Source organism: Heterocephalus glaber, unplaced genomic scaffold (assembly GCF_053883595.1).
Source record: "Heterocephalus glaber isolate CG9 unplaced genomic scaffold, H.glaber_assembly_v1.0 deba00001442, whole genome shotgun sequence".
NCBI classification, from domain to species: domain Eukaryota; kingdom Metazoa; phylum Chordata; class Mammalia; order Rodentia; family Bathyergidae; genus Heterocephalus; species Heterocephalus glaber.
The window spans coordinates 34,156,364-34,179,220 of record NW_028258296.1 but is presented as its reverse complement, the minus strand read 5'-3'; the positions used below and the strand labels follow the sequence as shown (position 1 = coordinate 34,179,220).

Genomic DNA, 22,857 nt, shown 5'->3' with positions numbered 1-22,857 from the left:
TTGAATAAAAATTAAGGCAGGACTTCTAAAGATTATTTACAATTGAAAAGATGTTTTTTGGGAAATAAATGAGTCAACAGAAAATAGAGAGAAGAAATGCACTAAATAAGCACTTTCTTTTGACCAAGTAGTTTACATATTCTCACATAACTACCAAAATTAAGGAGAGGTCAGAAAAATTAGTTTATTTTTACCATGGAGGAAGCTCAGGTTTAGGAAGGCAAAGTAAGCAGCTTAAGGGCATATAACTCATGCTCTCTCATCCACCTTGAAGCATTTGTGTGAATATCCAGTCTGTTTAAATATTCATGGAAGGAGAATTTAAAGTTTATATCCTTATAATGTAAGTTAAGATTCAATATTACCTTTGAATTTCAGCATGGGATCGTTAGCCAACCATGAATCAGTCAACAACACCCTTTGACCATCATTAATTGGACAAATATTGGGGATATTAGAATTCTGAAGTAAAAAAGAAAATCTTATTCCTGAGATAATATCTAAAAAAGCAGATAGAATATACACAAAATCTATTAAAACTGAGCATAATTACATAAATATGGATAAACCTAGTAGCAGTTTGAAGGCAAGAAAGTGAGAAGGCAGTGACTGGTAGTAGATATTGAAATTAAATGAGATGAGTTAAAGTAAGTTAGATATATTTTTGGCAGAATTTAAACACTATACAGGTGGTCTTTACATGACAGACACAGTGAAATGAGAATCGTTTAATCCTCATGTCAGCCTTGCAGAGTGAGCACTAGAATCTGTTAGTTCTGCTGGAGACGAACTAAAGAACAAAGAGGTCAAGCACCCTGCCCAGGTTTCCAGAGTTGGCAAGTGGCAGGGTGGCATGGAAACTGAGGTAGCAACCAAAATGGCTGCCCTTACACCAGCCTCAGACATTCTGTGTGGATGTGACCATGCCAATGTGTGGGCTGTGCTTAAGCAGAAACATAAAAACTGTGATTTCTGGACCTTGGACACATTTCAAATGTGAAAACACTTTCTTGTTGTCAGAAGAGTCAGTTTATTAATTTATTCAACAAATACTCATTGAATACCTACAATCAGCCATACTTTGACAATGCTAGGAACAGGCAAAGTTTTTGCCTTATTACATTGCACTCAATATGCATTAACTGTGTTACAATATATTTTAATTTTGAAAATCATGCTTGCTTCCATTAGCTGGAACAAATGAGTTACCATTAGTAATTAACATCATTCTGCCAAAAATTCTATTAAGTGGGAAGGTCTGCAGGATTCCTATTTAGAATCACGGAAGCAGTTTAAAACACCCTGATAGTTGTAGAATGATTTTCGGAGTGAAGACTTAAACCATATATCTTAGAGTAGTTACATTTTCATAATACAATAAGTATTACTTGTCCATTTAGGAACAGTTGATTTCCACTGCTCCAAATTGCTTGTTACACACATGGGTTAGTGCAGTCTAATTGGTTGTTGAATGATAATTTACAATAACATGAAGATGTATATAACACATATTCAAAATTTTAAAAAGCAATATCATTACTCTCCCATCTCCAAACAGCAAAGATTTGACAATTTTCAACTGCTTTCCTTTAGCCTAACCATGTTTAATAAGTATTTTCCTGATGATAAAGGCCAATTTCTAAAAGTCATCAAGCGACAACCTATTAAAACGAATTAACATTCTTGAAGCCTGCTAAGGTAATCGTATGCTTTAATGAGACGGGCAGAGTTCTAAGAATATTTTCTTCCCCTTGCCTTGTATACAAGCCTCCTCCCTGCTCACTGGAGTGGAGAGTGTGGGCAGTGAGTGCCAGGCTCTGAGCTCGCAGCAGGGACCACACCGCGTCTCAGAACGGGCTCTTCGCGTGTATATGCAGTTCTGCAGTGACTCGCATATCCACGCACAGGCGTGGATGCTCACGTATGAGTCCATTTTGTATGCATGTGTAAGGAGCCTGCATTGGTCTCCTCCTTTCACCTGACCCCAGAGGAATCCCTGCAGTTCCCTGAACTCCTGACATAGCGAAATGAGGCAAACAGCCTTTTCCTCTTCCCTGGTGACTAGTACTGCTGGGTCCCAAGAACCTGCCATGTCTGGTCTCATTAGCACCTGATAAAAGGAGACTGAGAAGATGAGCAAGATTATATACACAACGAATAAGGAGCAAGGTGCAAGAGATGATGTTTGTGGAGCTACAAACCATGATTTCCGTATTCTTAGATAACAAAGCCCCATGAAGCTGGAGAGGAGGCAAAGAAACCCGAATCCCAAATTCTCTGATTTCATTTTCCCAACTGCACCTGGAAACCACCTCTGGCTGGTGTCCTGCGCGGGTTAAGGAAGCCAAGCTGCACGCGCGGCGCCGGGCACTTTGCGCTCGGTGGCCTCTGAGCGGGGAAGACGGGCCACGCATCGTTTTCCCGGGCGCTGTGCGGGTTTCTCAAACAGCCCAGCTGGTGCCTGGAAAGGGAGTTTCTAGAAGCTCCATCTCTACTGCCTCCCCTCCCCTTTGGAGTTTGGTTTTACCCCCGCCCGGAGCGCCTCCAGCTCCACAGCCTCCGCCCCTCGAGGGGTCCAGGTGCCGCTGTCCCGCCTGCCGCCGCCGCGTCCTCCCGGGGCCAGAGGGCTGGACCCAGCGCCGCAGTCCCACGAATGCTCCCGCCCCGGGACCCCCCCGCCTTTCCGCGCGACCCCGCGCCCGGGCGGGCGGCGCTTGCTGCGGGCAGGGGGCGGGCAGGGGAGCGGGGGCTCGTCCGGCGGTAGCCGCCTCCTCCGCAGCCTGCCCGCGCCTCCAGCCCGGACTGCTCCGCCTGCGCTCCAGCGGCCGCCTCCCTCCGCTCCGCGTCCTCCTGCCGCCCCCGCGCCGGGCGGCCGCCTCCCTCCGAGGACCCGGGCGGGGGCTCGCCAGGCTCGGCCGGGAGGCGTGCATGCCCCGGCTGCCCGCGGCGCTCACCAGCAGCATGCTCTATTTCCAGATGGTGATCATGGCCGGGACGGTGATGCTGGCGTACTACTTCGAATACACCGACACGTTCACTGTGAACGTGCAGGGCTTCTTCTGCCACGACAACGCCTACCGCAAGCCCTACCCGGGCCCGGAGGACCGCAGCGCCGTGCCCCCCGTGCTCCTCTACTCGCTGGCCGCCGGGGTCCCCGTGCTCGTGGTAAGCCCGGGGGTGGTGCTGCCCTCGCCTTCGGGCGGAGGCCCCGCCGCCCGGAGGCTGAGGCGCGGCAGCCTTTGCCTCCCGCCTAAGTTCCTCCAAGTTGCTGCAGCCCCTTCCCCAGCGGGCTCTCTTCTAGGGTGCGCAGGGGTGGGGGCGAAGGAACCCCCGTGTTTCCCACACCACCCCCGCAGCCCTGGCGGCTGCAGCGTTGGGTGACGGGGAGGCGATGAAGGGGAAAACGACTGTACCAGTGATGGGTGGGTGCGGGCACCGGGAGGAGGTGAGCTTGGGGCGAACGTGGGCTCCATCCGTTCTGTGGCCTCGCCTCACTCGCCCCCCACCCCTGGACGCCGGGAAGATGAGCGGCAGCCGGGCAGCGAGGAGGGAAAGGAGCCAGTTGCTGGGGTGTGGAAGGGACTTCTGCTTCCAGAGTCCGGGCGCAGTCCCATTTTACCATTTCTCACCGGTTGGGCTGAAAGGACCAGTGGGCTAAGCTGGCCAGAGAACAGATATCTAAAATGGAATGTGGCAATTTCTAAATGAAGAGGCCTCAGCAACAGTGCCTTGCTGGAAGGTCGGCGCTGTCTTAATCACAAGAGCACTTCAGATTTATTTAAAGGCTGCTCCCTCTGTGGGCTCCAGTCCTTGCCTCCTGGAACCCGGCTGGTAAAGCCTTGTGGGTTTATGGACTGGGGGTGTATGTGTATAAGTGAGAGCATGAATATACAGATCCATGCTCACACACTAATTTATGCACACATACATATGAAATGATGGAGATGATAATCACATCATCCTTTACATGTGTGAATACAGTGCAGAGTTATTCCTAGGAGACTGGGTGATGTTTCTGTAGAAAACCTGCTACACTGTGGCTCCTTTATATTCCCAGTGTATTGGAGGAAATTACCTTCCTCTGATGCAGTCGATATCCTTCTCTATCCTCCCAAATAATGAATAGTAAATTAAAAAATGAAGAGAGAAAGTGAGATGTTATTGACAGTAGTTGAAGTTATAAATTCCTCTTAACCAATGTTAAGAACATCTGTTGTATCTTTTAAGCTTTCATGTTCACCTCTTCTTTGATTTTAAGGAAAAGGTTTAATAATTTACAAAATAATGAAAGTTTTTAACACAAAAAATAGAATGTTATGAACAAACCAAGCAACTTTTTGATAACTTCAAAGTAACTTTGTTTATCACAGGTATGGTGATAACAGAGTTCAGATTCATCTCTAACATGATGGTTTGAAATATGTTAGTCACTGCCCCAGGAAATGTTTTGATTTGTATTTTGACATTGCAGCTTTCTGAAATGTACCAGAAACACAAAATCCAGCTTCATGTTTGTGTTTTCTCCATCTGAAAATAAGGCAGAGAAAAAACTGATCTGATCTTTAGGCCTTTTTGACTTCCTGGGTTTCCAGGTACATGTTTTCCAGGAAATTAAGGGATTTTTAAAGGGTATTTTATTTTAAAAAGGAAACAAAGCGAGTTACTTTCAGGTCATTGATTTGGTTTCAACCATCATCAATAGTGTCTGTAACCTGTCTCTTGGTAATTGCCATTTTATGTCTTAGTTATATGAGGTAGCTCTTTTCAGATCCAAACCATCCATCCCTTGTGGCCAATGCTATGTTGGTCTGCAGATTTGGATGATTTTCCACTTAGGAGGAACCTAGGCAGGAGGAAGGGAGTTACTTAGTCATTACTGAGTGTCTACTCTGTGCTGGGCCTTGTATGGCTGTGGATGCGTATATTTTGTAGACCAGCCCTTCCAGGAAATTCTGTTTCCAGTTAATAGTTGAGGAAACCAAGGTTCAGGTAATAATTTGGAAACATCTGAAAACAAAACAGGGTGGATATGATGTTTGTGTACCCATGATCTGATGCCAAACATCACACTACTTCTGCTGCTGTGAACGAGCATGTTCTCTGAAAGACAGGTGCAAGGTGCTGGAGCAGACACTGAAGATAAAAGTGGATAGATTATTTATAGGGTGGATCAAATTTGGTTTTCATTGTTTGGACCTTTTTTTACAAAAGAATAAAATGGAGTCAGTTTGAAAAGAAGGAAGTGTTGGGAATTGGAGGATGGCTGATCCGGGACTTTGTTTCCCTTTCTGCTCTTAGGTGTAGCACTTTCTGTCACCACAAGAAGAGTAGAAATTGTATGGCAGCTATGCCTCTCCAGTGTTCTTCTCAAGAACACTGGTGTAGCATACTCCCTTGACATAGAAATATTTTTGAAAACAGTGTTAATAATATCCAACATCAGTGGAGTTGTTACCTTATGTTAGATACTCCAACAGGTTTTCCACATATTTTATGTCCATCTAATATTTGAATTATCTCTGAAAGCTGTCATTGTTCAGGACCATGCAACATTGGGAAAATGTTGACTTAGAAAGATTAAGTAACATGCCCAAGGATCAGGACTAAAATATTATGAGATTATTCTCATAATTTTAACCTAAGACTATTAAACTTCCAAGACTCCACTTCTTTTCTATTACAATATGAAAATTCAATTTTCTCCTAAATAGTTGTTCTACATAAATGTCTCAGAATTGTTTTCAATTACATTTCTTATGGTGATAACTCTGTCTCTCTATATATGGAAAGATACATATTTATAGATATCTTTCTATACATAGATATATATCTTTTTATGTATGTCCTTATATTTTATATATATTTCAATATATAAATATATATCTATATGTAGATATTTATCTATATATTTATAAAGATATAGGTATTTTTAAAAAGTCAAATCTAATCTTTGAGAGAAATTTTGAAAAGTAGCCCCCTTCTCTGCTACACTCTATAGATTTGTTTCATACTTGTGTAATTTATCTAAAATTTAAAAACCATATATACTTCACATTTTATCACTTTATACAGTGTTGAATTGATTGAGAATCTAATAAATTTGGATCCAAGATATAGCCCACTGCTATAATAAGAGTTGGGAACCCTACTTGCTGTGTAACCTTGAACAATTTATTTAACCTTGTTAAGTTTCACGTCCCCCAGTGAAAGGATTTTGAATGTTACATTAGTTATAATATGTAAATGTCATTCCTAGTCCACAGTTGTACTCCGTAAGAGTTCACTATATCATCAACATTATTTATTTTATTCTACCTCTTGTGTGCTGGGAATTGAACCTGGGGCCTTGTGCACATTAGGGAAGTGGCTTACTACTGAGCCACATCCCTAGCTGAACATTATTATTAATACAATAACTGTTCACTGTTTATGTGTAGTGTTCCAAGTACTATATTTGGCAGAATAGAAGTTGTTAAGGCAAGTTCAGGAGAAAATCATGGTCACTGGTCAAGAGAAATTCATGTCCTAATTTGGGAAATTAGCTAACCATGCTAAAGATCATAATATAACTAATCATAATAAAAGTTGTATATATGTACATATGTATTTATAAAACATTATTCATGTACCACAAAGATATCTGACGACACAGAGAAGAAAAAAACCACTTTTGTTAGAGGGGTAAGGAAGGGCTTCTTGGAGGAGATGGTGGCATTTGAGGTTTGTGTTAAAGAAGAAGTTGAAATGACACCCGAGTTAGGACATCACGGGAATAGTTTCGTGAACAAGTCCATGTAGGCAGAAAATGCAGACTCTACTCTCGAGACAGGTATTGGTTCATCTTGAAGAGTCATGTCCAGGGGAAAGAAGGACCCATGACTGAAGACATAGGTTGAAGTTGTGTTTATGAGAACTGGAATGCCCGGCTGAGAGTTTGTTAGGAAATGAGCAGGGACATAGTTTGATGGGTGGTGTTGCACAGCATTTCAAAGACAAGAGTGTAGAAAACTCTTCCATTATCAATGTGTCTACATATTATCATTTTAAATTCTGTCCCCAACATTGTGCAATATGTTTCCAGAAAAAAGACAATTTGGGCTGTTTTACATAGATGATATGGTTTATAAACCCTGAAAACGGGTATTGTTTAGTTTGATCTGTGTAGCATTTGTTAAAGTGATGCATAAAAGCATACCCAGATAGAAATTTAATTAATGATATTTGGTTTTCATTGATTGAAGGAAATAGTGATGGCAGTGGTTTATCCTTTCCAAATTTGGATTTGGGGACCACTCAGAGTTATTGTTCTTTAGGTCTTTGGGCAACACAAATGACTTGAAGGAGACAAAGTGAGATTATCCATCTTCAGAGAGCCAGGATCAAGATCAAGAAAACTAGCATCGCCAAAGTGGGCCCTGACACCAGGCAGGGTGGGTTTGAAGGTTAAAGGACATCCCAGATTCTTTATGTCTGCATCAGAAAGATGAGACTCTGATGTGAGGGATACAGGTCCTGCTGCCATCCTAAGGTTGCCGTCCTAAGATGGCAATGACTGAAAGGCATTTCATATGCCAAGCTTTCCCATAGACATAGACTTTCTCTCCCCCAAACCTCACCTTGGTGTCCCCTGCTGTCCTCATTCTTGGAACTCACTCATGTGGCATGATATAGGAAACAAAGTACAAACACAGGTGACAGACAATTCTAGATTTTTATCCTGTTTTTTTAGCTTACTAGTTATGTGACTTCGGCAAATCATTCATAAACTAGAAATAAGTTCACCGCTTCTTACAGTGTCAGTACATGTCAAAGTTAAGAGCACAGATTCTGGAGTCTGACACTGCTTGGGTTGAAACCCAGGTGTGTCATTTTCCAGCTATGAGAACTTAAGTCAGTCTTTCTGTACCATGGTATGCCTCATTTCTTCAACTATAAAATAGAAATAATATGAATATTGGTCTCATAATGTCATTTTTAGTGTGAAAATGAGTTAACACATGGATGTGTCAGAGTTGGGGCCAGCCATGTGTGTTTCACTACCATTATTCCTTCTAAGATTGCAGTTTTCAACCAAGACTATGTAAAGATCTTAGCAAAAATACCTTTGTTAGTATATTCCAAGACTGAAGTATTTATTAGAGATAGACAGAAACCACCTAGTTCAATCCCAGCTTCATAAATTGGGGAGTCTGAATAGTAAGAAAAGTAAAACAAGAATTCTATTCTTAGAATCAAATTAATGATTCTCATCTTTAATGACCCCCCCATTTCACTAGGTAAGATAACACTAGCTAATATTTATTCTTCATTTCATATGCACCAGACCCTATACATTTATTCATGTAATTCTCCCCATGATCATGTGTTTTTTAAACATACTATCATTAAATCCATTTTACCAATGAGGTATAAGACATGTGGTAAGGTTATTATGTCAGATTAAGTTGTTGACGTTCATTAATGTAGTTCATTTCCACAGTAAAATTGTAAAGGAGCCTTAGATGGAGAGAGGCTAGATGACCAATTCAGAGTCCCACAGACACACCACCAATCATGCAAACCTGTGCATTTAGTTCTTTTTTTTTCTTTTCTTTTCTTTTTTTTTTTGGTACTGGGGATTGAACTCGGGTCCTTGAGCTTGCGCAGCAGGCAGTGAAACTAAATCCCCGGCTGCATTTAGTTCTTTTGTTAAACAGTTTTATTCTGACATGTTGACTATTTTTTAAAGATTTTTAGTCAAGTAATTCAATGCCAAGAAAGTCACAATTGTCTCAGATTTTTTTTTGTCCTTGATTTCAGTTTTCCTGATTTGATGGGACGCTCTGTGTTCCATTGTAGATAATGGTCTCTAGGAGTGGTGCAGGAAATTATTTCACATCCTATTAAGCTTGGAAACATTGTGGAAAGGTGGGTGGCAGCAGAAGGAATTCAAAGTCCTGTTGTTCTGATAGACAGGTTCACCTCTTATTTCAGTGCCACATGCTGCTACAGTGCTGCAGGCACCCACATTGATGGAGATCCACCCTCTGGCTCCAGGTCTGCAGACTACAGAGAATGGAAAGCTGACACCACCTTTGTTTCTAGGGCATATTTTTAAAAGTGGGACCTAGCACGATATTTTGCAATGAATGCACAGGAATTGTGTGTAAAATTTTGTGTATATTTATGTGTGCATGCCATTTTTTTAGTAAGAGTCTCCATGATTTAATCAGATTATCAACAATGTGCAGTATCCCCTAAAGGAACTTCTCTTTGAGGCTTATGGTCTGTTTGAACACTGCCTGGTATTTCTCAATATCTTGCTTTACTCAGATAGTATCATTAATACTCATTCATTCACATCACCCTTTTTTTCCTTCTTCCTCCCTTTTTCTTTCTCTTCCTCTTTCATTATTCTTTGTCTTTCTTTTTACATGTATCCTCTCTGTTTTGCATCCTGTTAAGGAGATGCTGCTACTGAGGGAAAAGTAAAGATCCCAGAATCAGAACACCAGCTAGCTTTTCCTTCTCCCTCTTCACTCTCTATTTCCCTTTCCTTGCTCCTGTTCCACTTCTCCTCTCTTCCTCTTTCCCCCAGCACTCATTATCCATGTAGCTTCTCTGAGACAGTTGACATATCTATAAATGTTAACTTACTCCTTCCTACTATTCAGAACTGTTGTAAGAATTGGACGGATGAGAAAACACTTTAGAGACAATAAGTCACTCCATACATATACAAGAAACCTAATGTGAGCAGGTAACCTGGGGTCTGAAACCACTTGGTCATTGGAGATGGTTAGCATCATTTTCCAGCCTTCCCCACTCACTGTGGTTTGGAAAAATGAATTATGAATGATGTTTATAATTCTTTGCTGATTTTCATGTAGAATAGTAAAAATAAAAAGCCAACAGTATAACTGTAAAGTGGCCTTTAATTATTACAGACTATTATTCCAATACTCAAATATGTTTTTTGAAATATTTCAGTAAACTTTAATGTCAAGATTATTATTAACAATCACCCTATTCATTGGAAATAAATAATGTTTAGAGGGAGCACTACTGATATCAGATACTATTTGTTAGGTGGTTTATTGTAGCGTATTGATTTTTATATTTCACTGTGCCAAAAATACATTATTTATAAAAGTTTTGAATGAAAATAAAGCATGAACTGTATATTAAGGTCAGTGCCGTTGCTTGGGGATAGAAAATGAATAAAGCATACTCCCTGCTCTTCACCACTGGAGATTACATCTCTGAGCCTCAGTTCTTTTGTCTATAAAGCTAAGATAGTAATACTTAATGTGGGATTTACAATAAGTAAACACATGCATGTGCTAAGTGTTCAATAGATGACAGCTCTTTATCATAAATGCTAGTAACTTTTATTGATAGTGTAGATGAAAGTGACATCAAGTGCATTTAATCATTTCTACTGAATGAAGGAAGTAAGCCAGTTACTGCTCACATAATCCTCTCAGATGGCACAGTGTATGAGATAACACATCTAGGGAGCTTTAGCAATTTACTCTGGCTGGTAAATGACACATCCTGGATCTGAACCTATTCCTTTAAGTCCAGTGTTCTGTCGACTTCATGCAGTTGCTTACAAATGTGATTCACAGCACAAGTGGTGGCATTCCTTCTAGGCAGGAAAGACATAAAGCATCTTGATTATATAACAGTGTGTCCTTTATAGTAACCACATGCTTAATAAAGTATACCCCTGTTAAAAAAATATGAAAGGGCAATTTAAAATCTGTTTGAAGAAAAAACTTCCTGGATTCCTAAGACCAGCACATTAGCCAATACAACTTGATTTTCCAGAATCGGCATTTTATCCATAAAGGTTGAGAGGGCAAACACTGATGTCAGAGGTGTGATCTTAATCTGTAGTTAAGAGGACTGTTTTTTTATAGACTTTGGAGAATTGTAAGGAATATTATTTTGATAGATGATTTTTTAAAACATATGAAACAGTTCTATATTGAGTACTATTTAAACTATTTCTGGGAATGGCAGTTTTCACTCAGGCTGGTTACTCTTTCAGTCTTATGACAGCTGTAGTCTGAGAATCACTGTCAGTAAAATTACCATTTGGGGGGGATTAGAAACACAATTCCAAAGTTTTTTTTCCAGGCCAGCTACATTTTAAACTTTATAAAAAGTGTTTTTGGTAGTATTTCTCACTGAGAGAATATGAGAGAGAGAGAGAGAGAGAGAGAGAGAGAGAGAGAGAGAGAGAGAGAGAGAGAGAGAGGGAGAGAGAGAGAGGGGTTATTGCATTTGTAATTTCTTGAATAAATTTACATTTATCTCTCTTTCCTTGAACTTCTGTAATCCTCCTTCCATGACTTCTCCCCTCACCAAAACAAACAAACAAGCGAAAACTTTTTGTTCCAACTTTCTGGAACATTCTGACATAGGATCAATTCCTTGGACTCTCCAAGTTCAAATGGCTACATTCCTATGATCCCTTTGTGTTATAGCATAGTTTTAAATGTTTCCTCACTAGACTTGAGCATCTGAAAAGTCAGGATATTATAAAGTGACTCAAGGGAATTCTGTCCTGCCAAACTTGGTGATTCATTTTGGTGTCCAGGTGCCTGTCTATTGAAGTTCTAGGTGATGAGGTTAAAATGAATTTGAATGTAACCATCAAGCTAAAATCTACTGAGACCAGAGTCATTTAATAACCTTTCCTTCAAACAAGCACAACAGTCCAACTACCCCGTTCTGTAAGCTCAATGAGCTCTCCACTCTGAACTTTGAGGTGTCAGGATTAATAAACTCTGTGTGAAAGGCCAGCACAGCCAACGTGGGATTCTGTGTCCTGAGGCTGACATTCTCCAACCCCAAATCCTAACCTAACAATGACTGGACACTGGATCCATTCTGAATAAAACAGCGGGGATAGGGTAGGAGCCCCACCAGCTTCTCATACACTGCTCATTCAAGGGTGGGAAATGTCTCCAGAATATCTTAGTCAGTGCACATTGCTTTAAAATCTTTGATTTCACCAATAAGACCATTTTTAGCATTCATCACACTAATTAAAAGTCAGCTTTCATGAATAAAAAATTTCTTTTTACATCCACAATGTGAACTAAATTAGTTGGTAATTAACATACAGACAGCATAAAGACTTGGCAGCAACTTTGGGGTGGACTTTTATAATACAATGTTACTATACAAGATTTTCCCTTTTAGTAGTATTTTAGCTTAGCTTTCCCAATCAGAACATAAACAAATGGGTACATGCATATAACAGATTATGATGAAGTGGCTTAAACTGTAGTGCTCATAATTTGGGAACTGAGTCTCTTTATCCACATTATTTTTGTAATGCACATTTAAAAATAATTTAGCTAAGTGGATAACTTAATATTTTTATTTTCTTTGTCAGCACATTCATATTTTGCTAGTCTGTTGAAACTTTTTACTTATTGAGGTGTGCTTTATGTTTGGCATGGTATAAAAATATCTGAAACACTTGAAATTGAAGCAGTATAGAAAGAATGGAGGTGTAAAAAGTTCTTTCCTTTGTGTTCCTATGTCCTCCCTCCTTCTCTCCTTCATTCATACTTTCTATGAACAAATACTTGATGAGAACTTTCCATGTGCATCATTACTTGAAATTAAGCTTTAAAGTTAGCTGATTTGCTCCAAATCCCCAAACAGGGTAAAAACAGCAAAAGCCCTCCCTTAATTTTTCAGAGCAATACTGGGAAATAGCAGGCCACTTAAGTATAAATGTACTCCTAGTATAGTTGCATGATATCAAAAACTTGGGGGATGTCCTTTCAAAGGGAATTTGGATTGTGTTGATGTAACTAGAACCTCTATGTGTTTCTTGTGCAATGAACCCTTTCTTAAAAGGGTGCTTTCAATAGTGCCAGCAGAAACTGTACTTAAAAAAAAATTTCCATTTCAGATTTAGCTTTTTCTCACACTGGGGTGCATAGAAGCACTTTTCATCCTCAGCAGCATCTTGTGTTTCCAGAGACCTCATCAAAGCAGAATGTCATGTTCTCACAGACACCAAATCAAGCAGCACTGGATTGAGATAGTGCACCTGGGGATTCATCTTGTTATTTAAAATGAATCCCTAACATTTCCAATTAAAAGAAGAATAAAATGTCTTTGGTTTGGTGACAGTGACCTCTTCCTTCACACGTGCCTGGGCAGTTTTGGGTCTGCTCAGTCACTAAAATGAATGAGGAGATTTAGTCAAGACTACATGACAACTTTTTTGGTCTTTCACAAAGAAACCTTTGTTTCCTATTTGCTCTGGCTCCTCATCACATGATTATTTGGGGTCCCCTTTTCATTTTTTCTGAGCTTAGTCTAGAATAATATGGGAATCCAGTAGACACTTTATTCAAGCCACAATATCAGGTGCTTTCTGCCATTTTATTTTTAGAAAAGATTTGTGAATTCGATGTGAAAGACTACACAGTACTTCATAGTTGGAACTTTTTAGCCATGAAAGAGGACATAAAAATCATACAGCTTTATCTCTTAATCTTCAGATCAATGCTTGTACATTAAATGACTTGTTCAATACCACACAACTAATGAGAAATTATACAGATAGCTAACATATATGGAGGACTTGGTATATATCACATATTGTCACGAGCACTTTCCACATATTAACTAAGTTAGCCTTCACAGCAACATTGTGAGATTGACCCTCTTGCTATCTCAATTTAAAGGTGAGATCAATGAGACTCAAAGATTAAGGCACTAACCCATGATCTCACATGAAAGAAATAGCCTCCTGGGCTGAATGGTTCTAGACGTGGTTTTAACATGAGGGTAGCCCTAGTCACTAGCACTGAGCTATCTTTCGCCTTCTCCTGGAGGGTCTACAGCCTGCTGCAGTGAATCTCTGTAGGGCAGAATTAATTGAGAGACAGAAATGAAGAGAATGTGATATTTTTACTCTTGTGACTTTATTCTTGTTGACCCCAAAGAATTTTCTGAACATTATAGTTATGATAATGAAGAGTAGCAAGAGATGAAGAAACCAACCCATTTAATTCCTAAATCATTTGGCTCTGTGATATTTCTTTTATGTTTGTAACAACAGGTCTTCTTAGATAAAAGTAAAACATTTGAACCATGCTTAAGTTTTATAAAAAATAATTGTTGATTCACAGATTTTAAATTCTTATAGTGCAATTTTAATATAACAGTATAACTAACATATAGCATATCTACTGTGGCTGAGACATGGTCATTTCTTTAAGGTTTTTCAACAAGTTAGAGGCATGTAAGAGCTATTGGTGGAATAGTCTAAGAGAAAAGCATAGGCATTTATGTATTTCTATTTTGAACTCATATATTTTTAAGGGGTCTATTTTGAACTCATATATTTTGAACTCATATATTTTTAAAGGGTCTATTTTGAACTCATATATTTTGAACTCATATATTTTATTTAAATATTCTTAGGGATATTTTTAGAATAATAGCAAAAACTCCTGGTCAGTCCTAGTGAGTTTTCCTGGGAAGCAGTGGTGACTTGAAAAGCAGTTCTCTGCAATGTTGTGCTTTGGTATTCTCTCTAGTCTTCATTTTCATCCATTTCAATATTTCCATCTTTTAATTTAGGTAGCTCCAGGCTCCTTCATTGATAACTCTTTCTTTGACACTTAGAATCAACAACAACCTATTTTTCCTATCAATTCTCTTTTGGATAATCACCTTTCCCATTGTCTTATATACTCTTGAAAAAAGAGAAGGGTTGCTGTGGATTTGCAGTGAGTTGCTAGAAAGGAAACAAGGCAAAAATGAACAGTGGTTCCCTGTGAGTCTCTGAGTATTCTTTCTTACTCTGCCTTATTAGCTTTTAGACCTTGAGAAAGTCAGGTCATTTTTCTGGTCTCTGTATCACTAGATATCTCATTTGGAAAGGTTTGAGCTCTAGTTGGAGCAGTAGACTGATAGATTGCTTCCCCAGGCAGTTCTTTCTGTGGATAAAACAAGTCTATTAGAACATTTTATCTTCCAATAAAATAAAGGCTGTCTTATTGAATCTTTTGCTTTCTGGCTTCTCTCAACCTTTTGAAGCCATATGAGCAGTCTAGGTGGTTTCCCAATATTTGAAGTTATTTTTCAGTTTTCTGACTACCTTTCTTGAGATTGCAAATTTTCATCTTCCCATGACATGGATTTGAGTTTGTTCTGCCATTTTGGCTCCCTACATCTATTCTCCAGATGTCTTATACCTTTTATGTTGAGTGCTGAATGATGCATTTCAGGTGTACTTTTACTTCTGATAAATACCTATTTTGGATACTATTTTGTTCATTAATCCACTATCCTTGGGTGGGTATAGGACCACATTGTAGTCAATTTTGTCATTTAAAAAAAATAGATTCCCCTTTTTTCTACACTGGTGAAGACACAACATGATGATGTACACTGTCCCTCTCGTGTGATCACAGCAGATACTGCTAAGATATAATGGGATTTTTCTCTGTCTGAAACTGATCCAGTCTTCTCAATCTTTAAAATCAAACTCCTGACAAGTGCTACTATATGATTATACATCACAGATAATTACAAACTGTCTATCAAAAGATTATAAATCAATATAGACTAGCAAATATATTTTACATATTTTTGCCTTCTATTCACAACATATTACTTAATATAATGCCTTCAAATGGTGTATACAGTATAAATACTTACCTGTGTATTTTAGAAGAAAGTGATTAATAGAAATTAAAATCATATTAGGTACTCTTATTGAAGACTACTGTTACTGTTTTAGACACTTGAATGAATGCTACCTTTATGATAAAATATCCTCAGTACACATCCACAGATTTTAGGATTATAAAGCCTGACTTTTATTTTCAAAAGCCATATATTTTATGTTTTATTTTATATCCATTCATCAATAATTTCAGATATTTTTCCTATGCATATTCATTTTTTATTTAATCTATGTTATACAGAATGTAGTCTAAAACAAATCTCATTTACTAGAGTTGGAGAATATACCAAATACCTATCATATTGTTTTAAAAATCTTTAACATAATTATATTTTTATTTTATAAATACTAATTCATTTTTTCATGCCTTTCTTATACATAGCACATATGTTTGTGACATTATCACTTATGTATTTATGTAGTGTATATTCTTCAATAAGTGTGACATTTTATCAATTTAAATATATATTTTAAAAAATTTCCCTAAAGTAAATTAGGTGACTTAAAAGCAGTTCATCTCCCTTTCAACTTCATAAGTTAAGCCATCAATATATTTTACATCTGCAATATGTATATATGGCAAAATTAAAGCTCTTTATTTTTTATGTTCTTGTGATGGTACATTCAAATAGCTGGCAGAATTTCTAAATGAAATGAGTCACGATTTTATTGTCACTCAGGATATCTGAATAATACCCTGTATGTTTTCATGAGTAATCATAGCTTGGAATTGAAACACTTGACTTAGTACATAGAACTATTTTTGAAGAGTTTCTTTCCTCAGAGCATGATAAAAACTAGTGGTACTTTAGAGAATGACATTAATGAGTAAAGAAAGATTCAGTGCGGCTTGGGCAAGCAGATCACTTACTATTTAAGTTAACTTCAGGGAAAACAGGGAAAGTGAAATTAGGACTTTATAGTTTATGGATACTTTTCAGTGAAATTCAGGATTTCCCAATTAGAGTGAAATATTAAACAAGTGTAAATTAACTCCTCACCTTATGAAATGGGTGCAAATGAAGTAGCCTGCCAGCAATCATGTTAATGCACAGTGACCTGGTATTCAGGAATTCATTCTTTAATGTGTAAAGAACATTTACCAAGTCCTTCTTGGAGGAGGCTTTGTGTGTGATGGGTTGTAGATAGTCACAGATGGGAAAAAGGGCCCCTGGATTAGTTTAGTGTATGTTGACTGATTCTGACAGAATATATATCAGCAAGTGTGAGTGAAATGAGGAAGATGGAAGAGTGAATCTTGTGAAAGAGGATGTTTCTGAGAGGAGGGAATGTTAGCTGGTTAGGACAATGAGGTAAAGGTGTTCCAAGGAAACAGCATGCAGTTATTTGGGCGGAGGAAGCTTGGTGGGTTGAAAGAACAGTAAACATGTCTGAAATGGGAGGATGGATAGGACAGAAATAATTAGGTTCAGAACATAGGACTGTTTGGCAGAAAATACAATCTAATGATACTCAATAGACTAAAGTTCAGATTTCTTTATAAGCTTCAGAGGTAAACCTGTGATTCATATTCTAACCTCTTAGCCTTACTTTCTTTACCTTCTAAATCTATTTGTCTAACAAACATACTGTAATTCTATTTTGGTGACTGATTTTAATTTACTAGATTGACAGAAAAAAGAAAAATGTTATTTTAGAGTTGTAAGGAATCTAGGGCAATATTTATCACATAGGTCTCAGTTGCTAAGTATGTTCCAGAACTTTTATGTTTTTCTCACTTAGAAATAAAAATACCACAGAAATAAATTTTTACATGTTTTAATTGTAAGAAGTTAACTTCTGTGACACATACACTACATGATTTTGTCTTTTTTGCACCACGGACAATGCTGAAGACTAATATTTTTATAATTATAAAAATGCATTTTGGGAATGTACAATTAAAATTTAAATTACCAAATTTATTTATATTGCTGTTTTTAAGTTGTCTTGACTTGCATTTTCTAAATTACATAACAAGTGTGCTCATCTGTGTAATAAATACCTTCAATTTTCTTATTATAAATGGCAATTGAAGTGAAATATATATTTATATATTGTTCTAGAACCTGAAGATATGATATTGTAGTTCTTCAGGAAAGCACTGATTGAACTTAATGTGAAACTGAACAGTACTATTCTTGGTAGGAGAAACTTGGATTTTCCAGTTTATAGTATCAAAGATTAAATGTTCATGGTTTTCTTGCAAGATACACTCTCCTAAATTTAGTCATCTAATTAAGATTTCCATTCATGGGAAGTGACTTCAAAAGAGCATATAAGACAGGCTTTTCACAAACAAGCTTTGATTGGATTAATTGGATTTACATAAATTTTATGATGTGAATGTGCTAGTGTCTTGGCTTCTTTCACTTAGAAGGGAGAACGTGGAGGAATTCAAAAGAGGAGGGACATTAAAGTTTGCAAAAGAAGCATATACAAGCAATCAGGTTAATGACAAGGCAAGAACAAACCTCAGAGGGCAAAGGAAGTGAAAGCTTCAGCAGTACATAGACAGGTCAAACCAGAAAAGCTAGGCAGAGGAGAGAAGAGATGGGCAATTCAGGCAGACAGAAAAAGGGGCTGGAATGGCCCTGATGCTTAGGGTTTGATTACAGAGCCTGGTGGGATGTGTGGCGCCTTGAGGACCAGGAAGGTCAGGGCAAGGATGTGGACAGGCAGGTTTCTGGCAAGCAGTTTTCACAGGAAGTCACATGGACATTGGAGACTAGTGCTGAACTAGGGTTATAGAAAAAATGCCAACCTGGAGCTGAATGGCTGAGTGGGAGGGTAGAGCAGGGCAGTATGCTGGAAGTAAAGGGAGTGAAGTGGAGGAAACCATCTTTTAGTGAGACGAGGCAGGGTGGTCAGAATTGGAGACAAGAGGAGACAAAGGGCAGAAGAAAGCCATGAGATGAGGTCTCAGGCACAGTCAAGCGTGGGGCTTGTTGTCCATCCCCAGCAGTTAGACACTCCAACCCAGGAGGCAACAGTTCCTAGTTCAGAAGGGGTCAGAGATTGAATCTGGTCAGAGTCCAGACAACAGATGTGAGGTGATCATACTGGCATCCATGGATTACATAATAATGTGATAATGACAGCAGCAGAAAATGGCCTTTACATTTGTGTAGTGCTCTATGGCTCAGAGAAAAGTTACCAATAATACATGACATGGATATTAGAATCATTTAGAGATGATAAAATCGAGGCTCAGAAAAATTAGGATTGCTCACAGTCATGCAGCCAAAATATTGGCCGAGGTTAGCTTAGAACTTATTTCTGGCATTTTAAAACTTTGGTATTTGACAGTGAGCAACTGTTGTGAAGAAAAACAAGAAAGGTTCTTCTGATTCCAGAAATTTAGCCACATAAGTATCCAGATGCATGCAGAAACAGCCTTCATGAAAGCTAACATTCTCACAACTCACTCCCATACCTGAGCGAGTGCCCAGGACCTGGAGACACTCAGCCATTGCCTGGTGAAGAAGGTAGTTGACTTAGACTCAGTCTATAGCAAGGCTTCTCTGAGACCTTGGCATTTTAATTTCTTAATAACAGCTAACAGCATGTTTCCATATCTTCCTATCAAGTGTCCTTGGTTTAGTTAGGAAAGAATGAGAACTAATATTTATTGAGGTAATACCTGGGTTTGGATTTACCTCAACTACTAATCAGTTTAATGTAGAGTCCATTGCTCGACCTCAGTGACTCAGTTTCTTTATAATAGGTGCTCATTGTATAAAAGTGAGTGCTTTTGAACATGTTAATTGTGGGGGTGCTAATTTAATTCTCACAGCACTTCTATCATTGTGTATTTTCACTACTTTTTGAAGAAGAAACTTCTTTCCTTTCTATCTTCAACAGTAATTTGTTGATTGCTTTTGTTATTCCAGGAACTGAGCAAGGTTGTAGTTCTACAAAGATAAGTGAAAGCAACAAGAATGCATCATTGAAATGTTATTTTAGAGGTCAGATAAATTAAAACTCATTTCTCCTGCTATTGACAGGTAAAGTTAGAGCTGTCAAAAGATTATACCACTTTTGTGTAAAGTCACATTCATGACCTACTTTATACCAGTACCATCAATGGAAATTTGGATTTTGGATGGACATTTTGAAATTTCAAATAGTTAACATTCTTGATATTTTGCCACTCGATTATAATTCATTTTCTTTGTTTACTGATTTGTATGACTGATGTACTTTCCTAAAGCTCCATCTACTATATATATGCACTGTGTATGACATGAATGTTCTGTAAGAGTCTCTAAGTGGCCAGTTATCTACCATAGGATAAATCTTCCCAAGCAAATATCAGAGAACGTCCACTCATTATACAGAAACTAATGTGATTGAAAATATACTGGGAAGAAGGTGGGTTTCAATAATGTCAGGATGGGAAACAACATGGGAAGATAGTTTACAGAGAAGAATTTATTGAACTTGCTTCGTCTAAATAGCTTGTGTCTATAAAAAGGACATTTAAGAATCCTAGCTGATAAGCAAAAGCTCAGTATCACACATAAAAAGAAACATTAGAAATTCTCTGTAGCACATGTCCACAGAAACAATGACAGATTATTTTCAGACAAGAAGTTAAGGGGAAAAAAATCAAGATACAGATTCTGTAAGATGGTTCCTCTGTGATGTTTTTCTAGTTTGACTATGGGGGAATCATGACTAGTAAATTGATTGTGGTAGGTTAAACCTCAGATGTGATGGATATGTTGGAACTGGATCTAACTCAGGAACATGACACATGTCAGGACAGTTGATTTAAACACCCATCCAATATACTACGGTTTCACATATATGTGTTTAATCCATCCACAGAGTAAGATACTGCAAGAGAGAAACATGATGAATAGTTTTCTAAATGCTCTCCTCGTGTTTAATTTTATATTTGTACCTAAGGAAATCAATCAGATGTGCATACTAAATACAGCTTCTGAAATCTATATCCATGACACCCATGCAGCCTCTTTCTTCTGCTATGGCTCATTTTAAAATTCAGAATCTATTAAGCAATTATGATTGTTGAGCAATTGTCTGAGGTTCTGGTAGGCTAGAAACATAAAGATAGAATCTAGATCCATAAGAACTAACAGAAAAATATTGCAAGCCATGTTTTAAATTTTCTAGTAGACACATTAAAAAATAAAAAAGAAATGGGTGGAATTGATTTTAATAACATTTTACTAACCCTATGTATCCATACTATCTTTACAATGTGTAATTAATATAGAAAATTCATTACTGCAGTTGTTTTTCATTCTTCTTTTGTGTGGTCTTTGAAATCTGCTTACACTTTTACAGGACTTCTCAGTTTGGACCAGCCAGTTCTGAATGTTTAGTGGCCAAGTGATGAAAGCTGGTGACAATTGCATTGCATACACCAGATCTAGATATTTACTTTGATAATTAAAGAAATTTAGTTTCCTAGTTTTTTTCTTTGAATCAAGGGAATATCATTTGATTGATATGCATCATTTTGATTCAGGAGATACCTGAATAAATTTTTAAAATATTTTTTCAAATTATACACTTGGTTTGCTATAACTGTTTCAAATGTAATTTTTAAAAACACTTTTCTAAAAATAAAAAATATTTTATACAGATTAGGAAATAGAGAAGTATGTGAAAATATTAGAACACTTTTATAACTTTAACTTGGATCAGAGGATTTAGATTTCCCTTCCATGTGTTACCCAGTGGGAGGAAAAAATTCATTGCTGTGTGTGGATTGCACCCACCCCCGCTTCCTTTTCTTTTTTTTTTTTTTTGCTAGTTCTTTGTAAGTATTAAAATGTTGCAAAGAAAGGTTATTCATGGGATTATTTAGGCATTCTTGATTTTCTTTTCTTTTTTCTTTTTATTTCTTCAAAGGGAATTACTTTCTAGCACACATTATGGCAGCAAGTGCCCCAAAGACCAGAGGACTTGTATATTTTCTGGAGCCAAAACTATTCTGGTTCTGTCACTGTCCACTTAATACGTGGATCAATCTGCACAATTCTAACTGCCAGGCAGCTTGTGTTACATGGGATTAAACAATGAAAAAGAAGTTTAACAGGATCCCCCAGTGTATTGGGAAAATTGTATTTAAAAATCACAAATATTAACATATGTTGTCCACTGCTAGCCTCAATAAGACAGATCACTTACTTTTTGTTGGCATGGTAGAGTGGCGGTCCTGTGTCCTGATAGCTTGGAAGAGGGCAAGTGTTCTTCTTCTCATTTACTTTTATTAAAGGTCCTAAATATGTTAATTATCAATAGGTTCTACACTCTCTTCTTTTTTTTTCATTCATTAATTTTATTGGTACATTTTAGGTATACAATATAATGACATTCATTATTGGGAATTTGTATCTTTACATAATACATCTTGTTTCTCATATTTTTCCCGCTTCCCCTGCCCTCCCTTCAACCACTCCATCCTTCCCTATTTACAAAGACTTTGTTTCCATTTTTTTCATTTTCTTATATTTATTCTTTTCCCTTACCCTTCCCACTTTTCCTTCCCCTTCAGACCTTTTCTTCCTAGTTCACATTATCTATTATACATTTTGATCCTTATTTACACTTTCAGTTTCTCACACTAGAGAAACTATTCAGTATTTATACATGTGTGTCCTATTTGTTTTACTTAAGAAATGTATATACATTTAGCCATAAATGTTTCTCGTATCTCATTTTTTATGGCTGAGTAGTACTCAATTTTATTTTTTTTAAAACCCCACATTTTCTTTATCCAGTCTCCAGTTGATGGACAATTGGGCTGTTTCCAGGTTTTAGCTATTACAAATTGTGCCTCTATGAACATGGGTGCACAAATATTGTTGTGCAATGATTCTTTTAATTCTTTTGGAAAGATACCCAGCAGGGGAGTAGCTGGATCAAATGAGACTTCCAGTTCTAGTTCTTTGAGGTATCTCCATACTGATTTCCACAGTGGTTACATGAGTCTACACTCCTACCAGCAGTTGAGCAGGGTTCCTCTTTCCCCGCAGCCCTGCCAGCATTTGTTATTGGTTGATTTCATGATAGCAGCCATTCTTTCCGGAGATAGGTGGAATCTCAGCATTGTTTTCATTTGCATCTCTCAAATGACCAGTGATGTTGAACATTTTTTCATATAT

At 37.8% G+C, this 22,857-nt stretch overlaps 1 protein-coding gene across 6 annotated transcripts in view; it reads left to right on the top strand.

Annotated features, from left to right (window-relative positions):
- The first annotated feature begins 1,859 nt into the window (after window positions 1-1,859).
- The window catches only part of Plppr5 (phospholipid phosphatase related 5), a 111,810-nt gene continuing 90,812 nt past the window's right edge, over window positions 1,860-22,857 (top strand). For 2 of the 6 annotated variants that reach the window (XR_002390678.2, XR_002390677.2), the window contains exon 1: window positions 2,837-3,165. Coding sequence is in view for 3 of the 6 variants with exons in the window: in XM_087213173.1 (XP_087069299.1) it covers window positions 2,929-3,165 (237 nt within the window). In the remaining 3 variants the exon portion in view is untranslated. Of the gene's footprint in view, window positions 2,580-2,832; window positions 3,166-22,857 lie in introns of those variants that run through there. The other 4 variants (XR_002390679.2, XM_087213173.1, XM_021247842.2 and 1 more) reach the window with 4 other exon arrangements.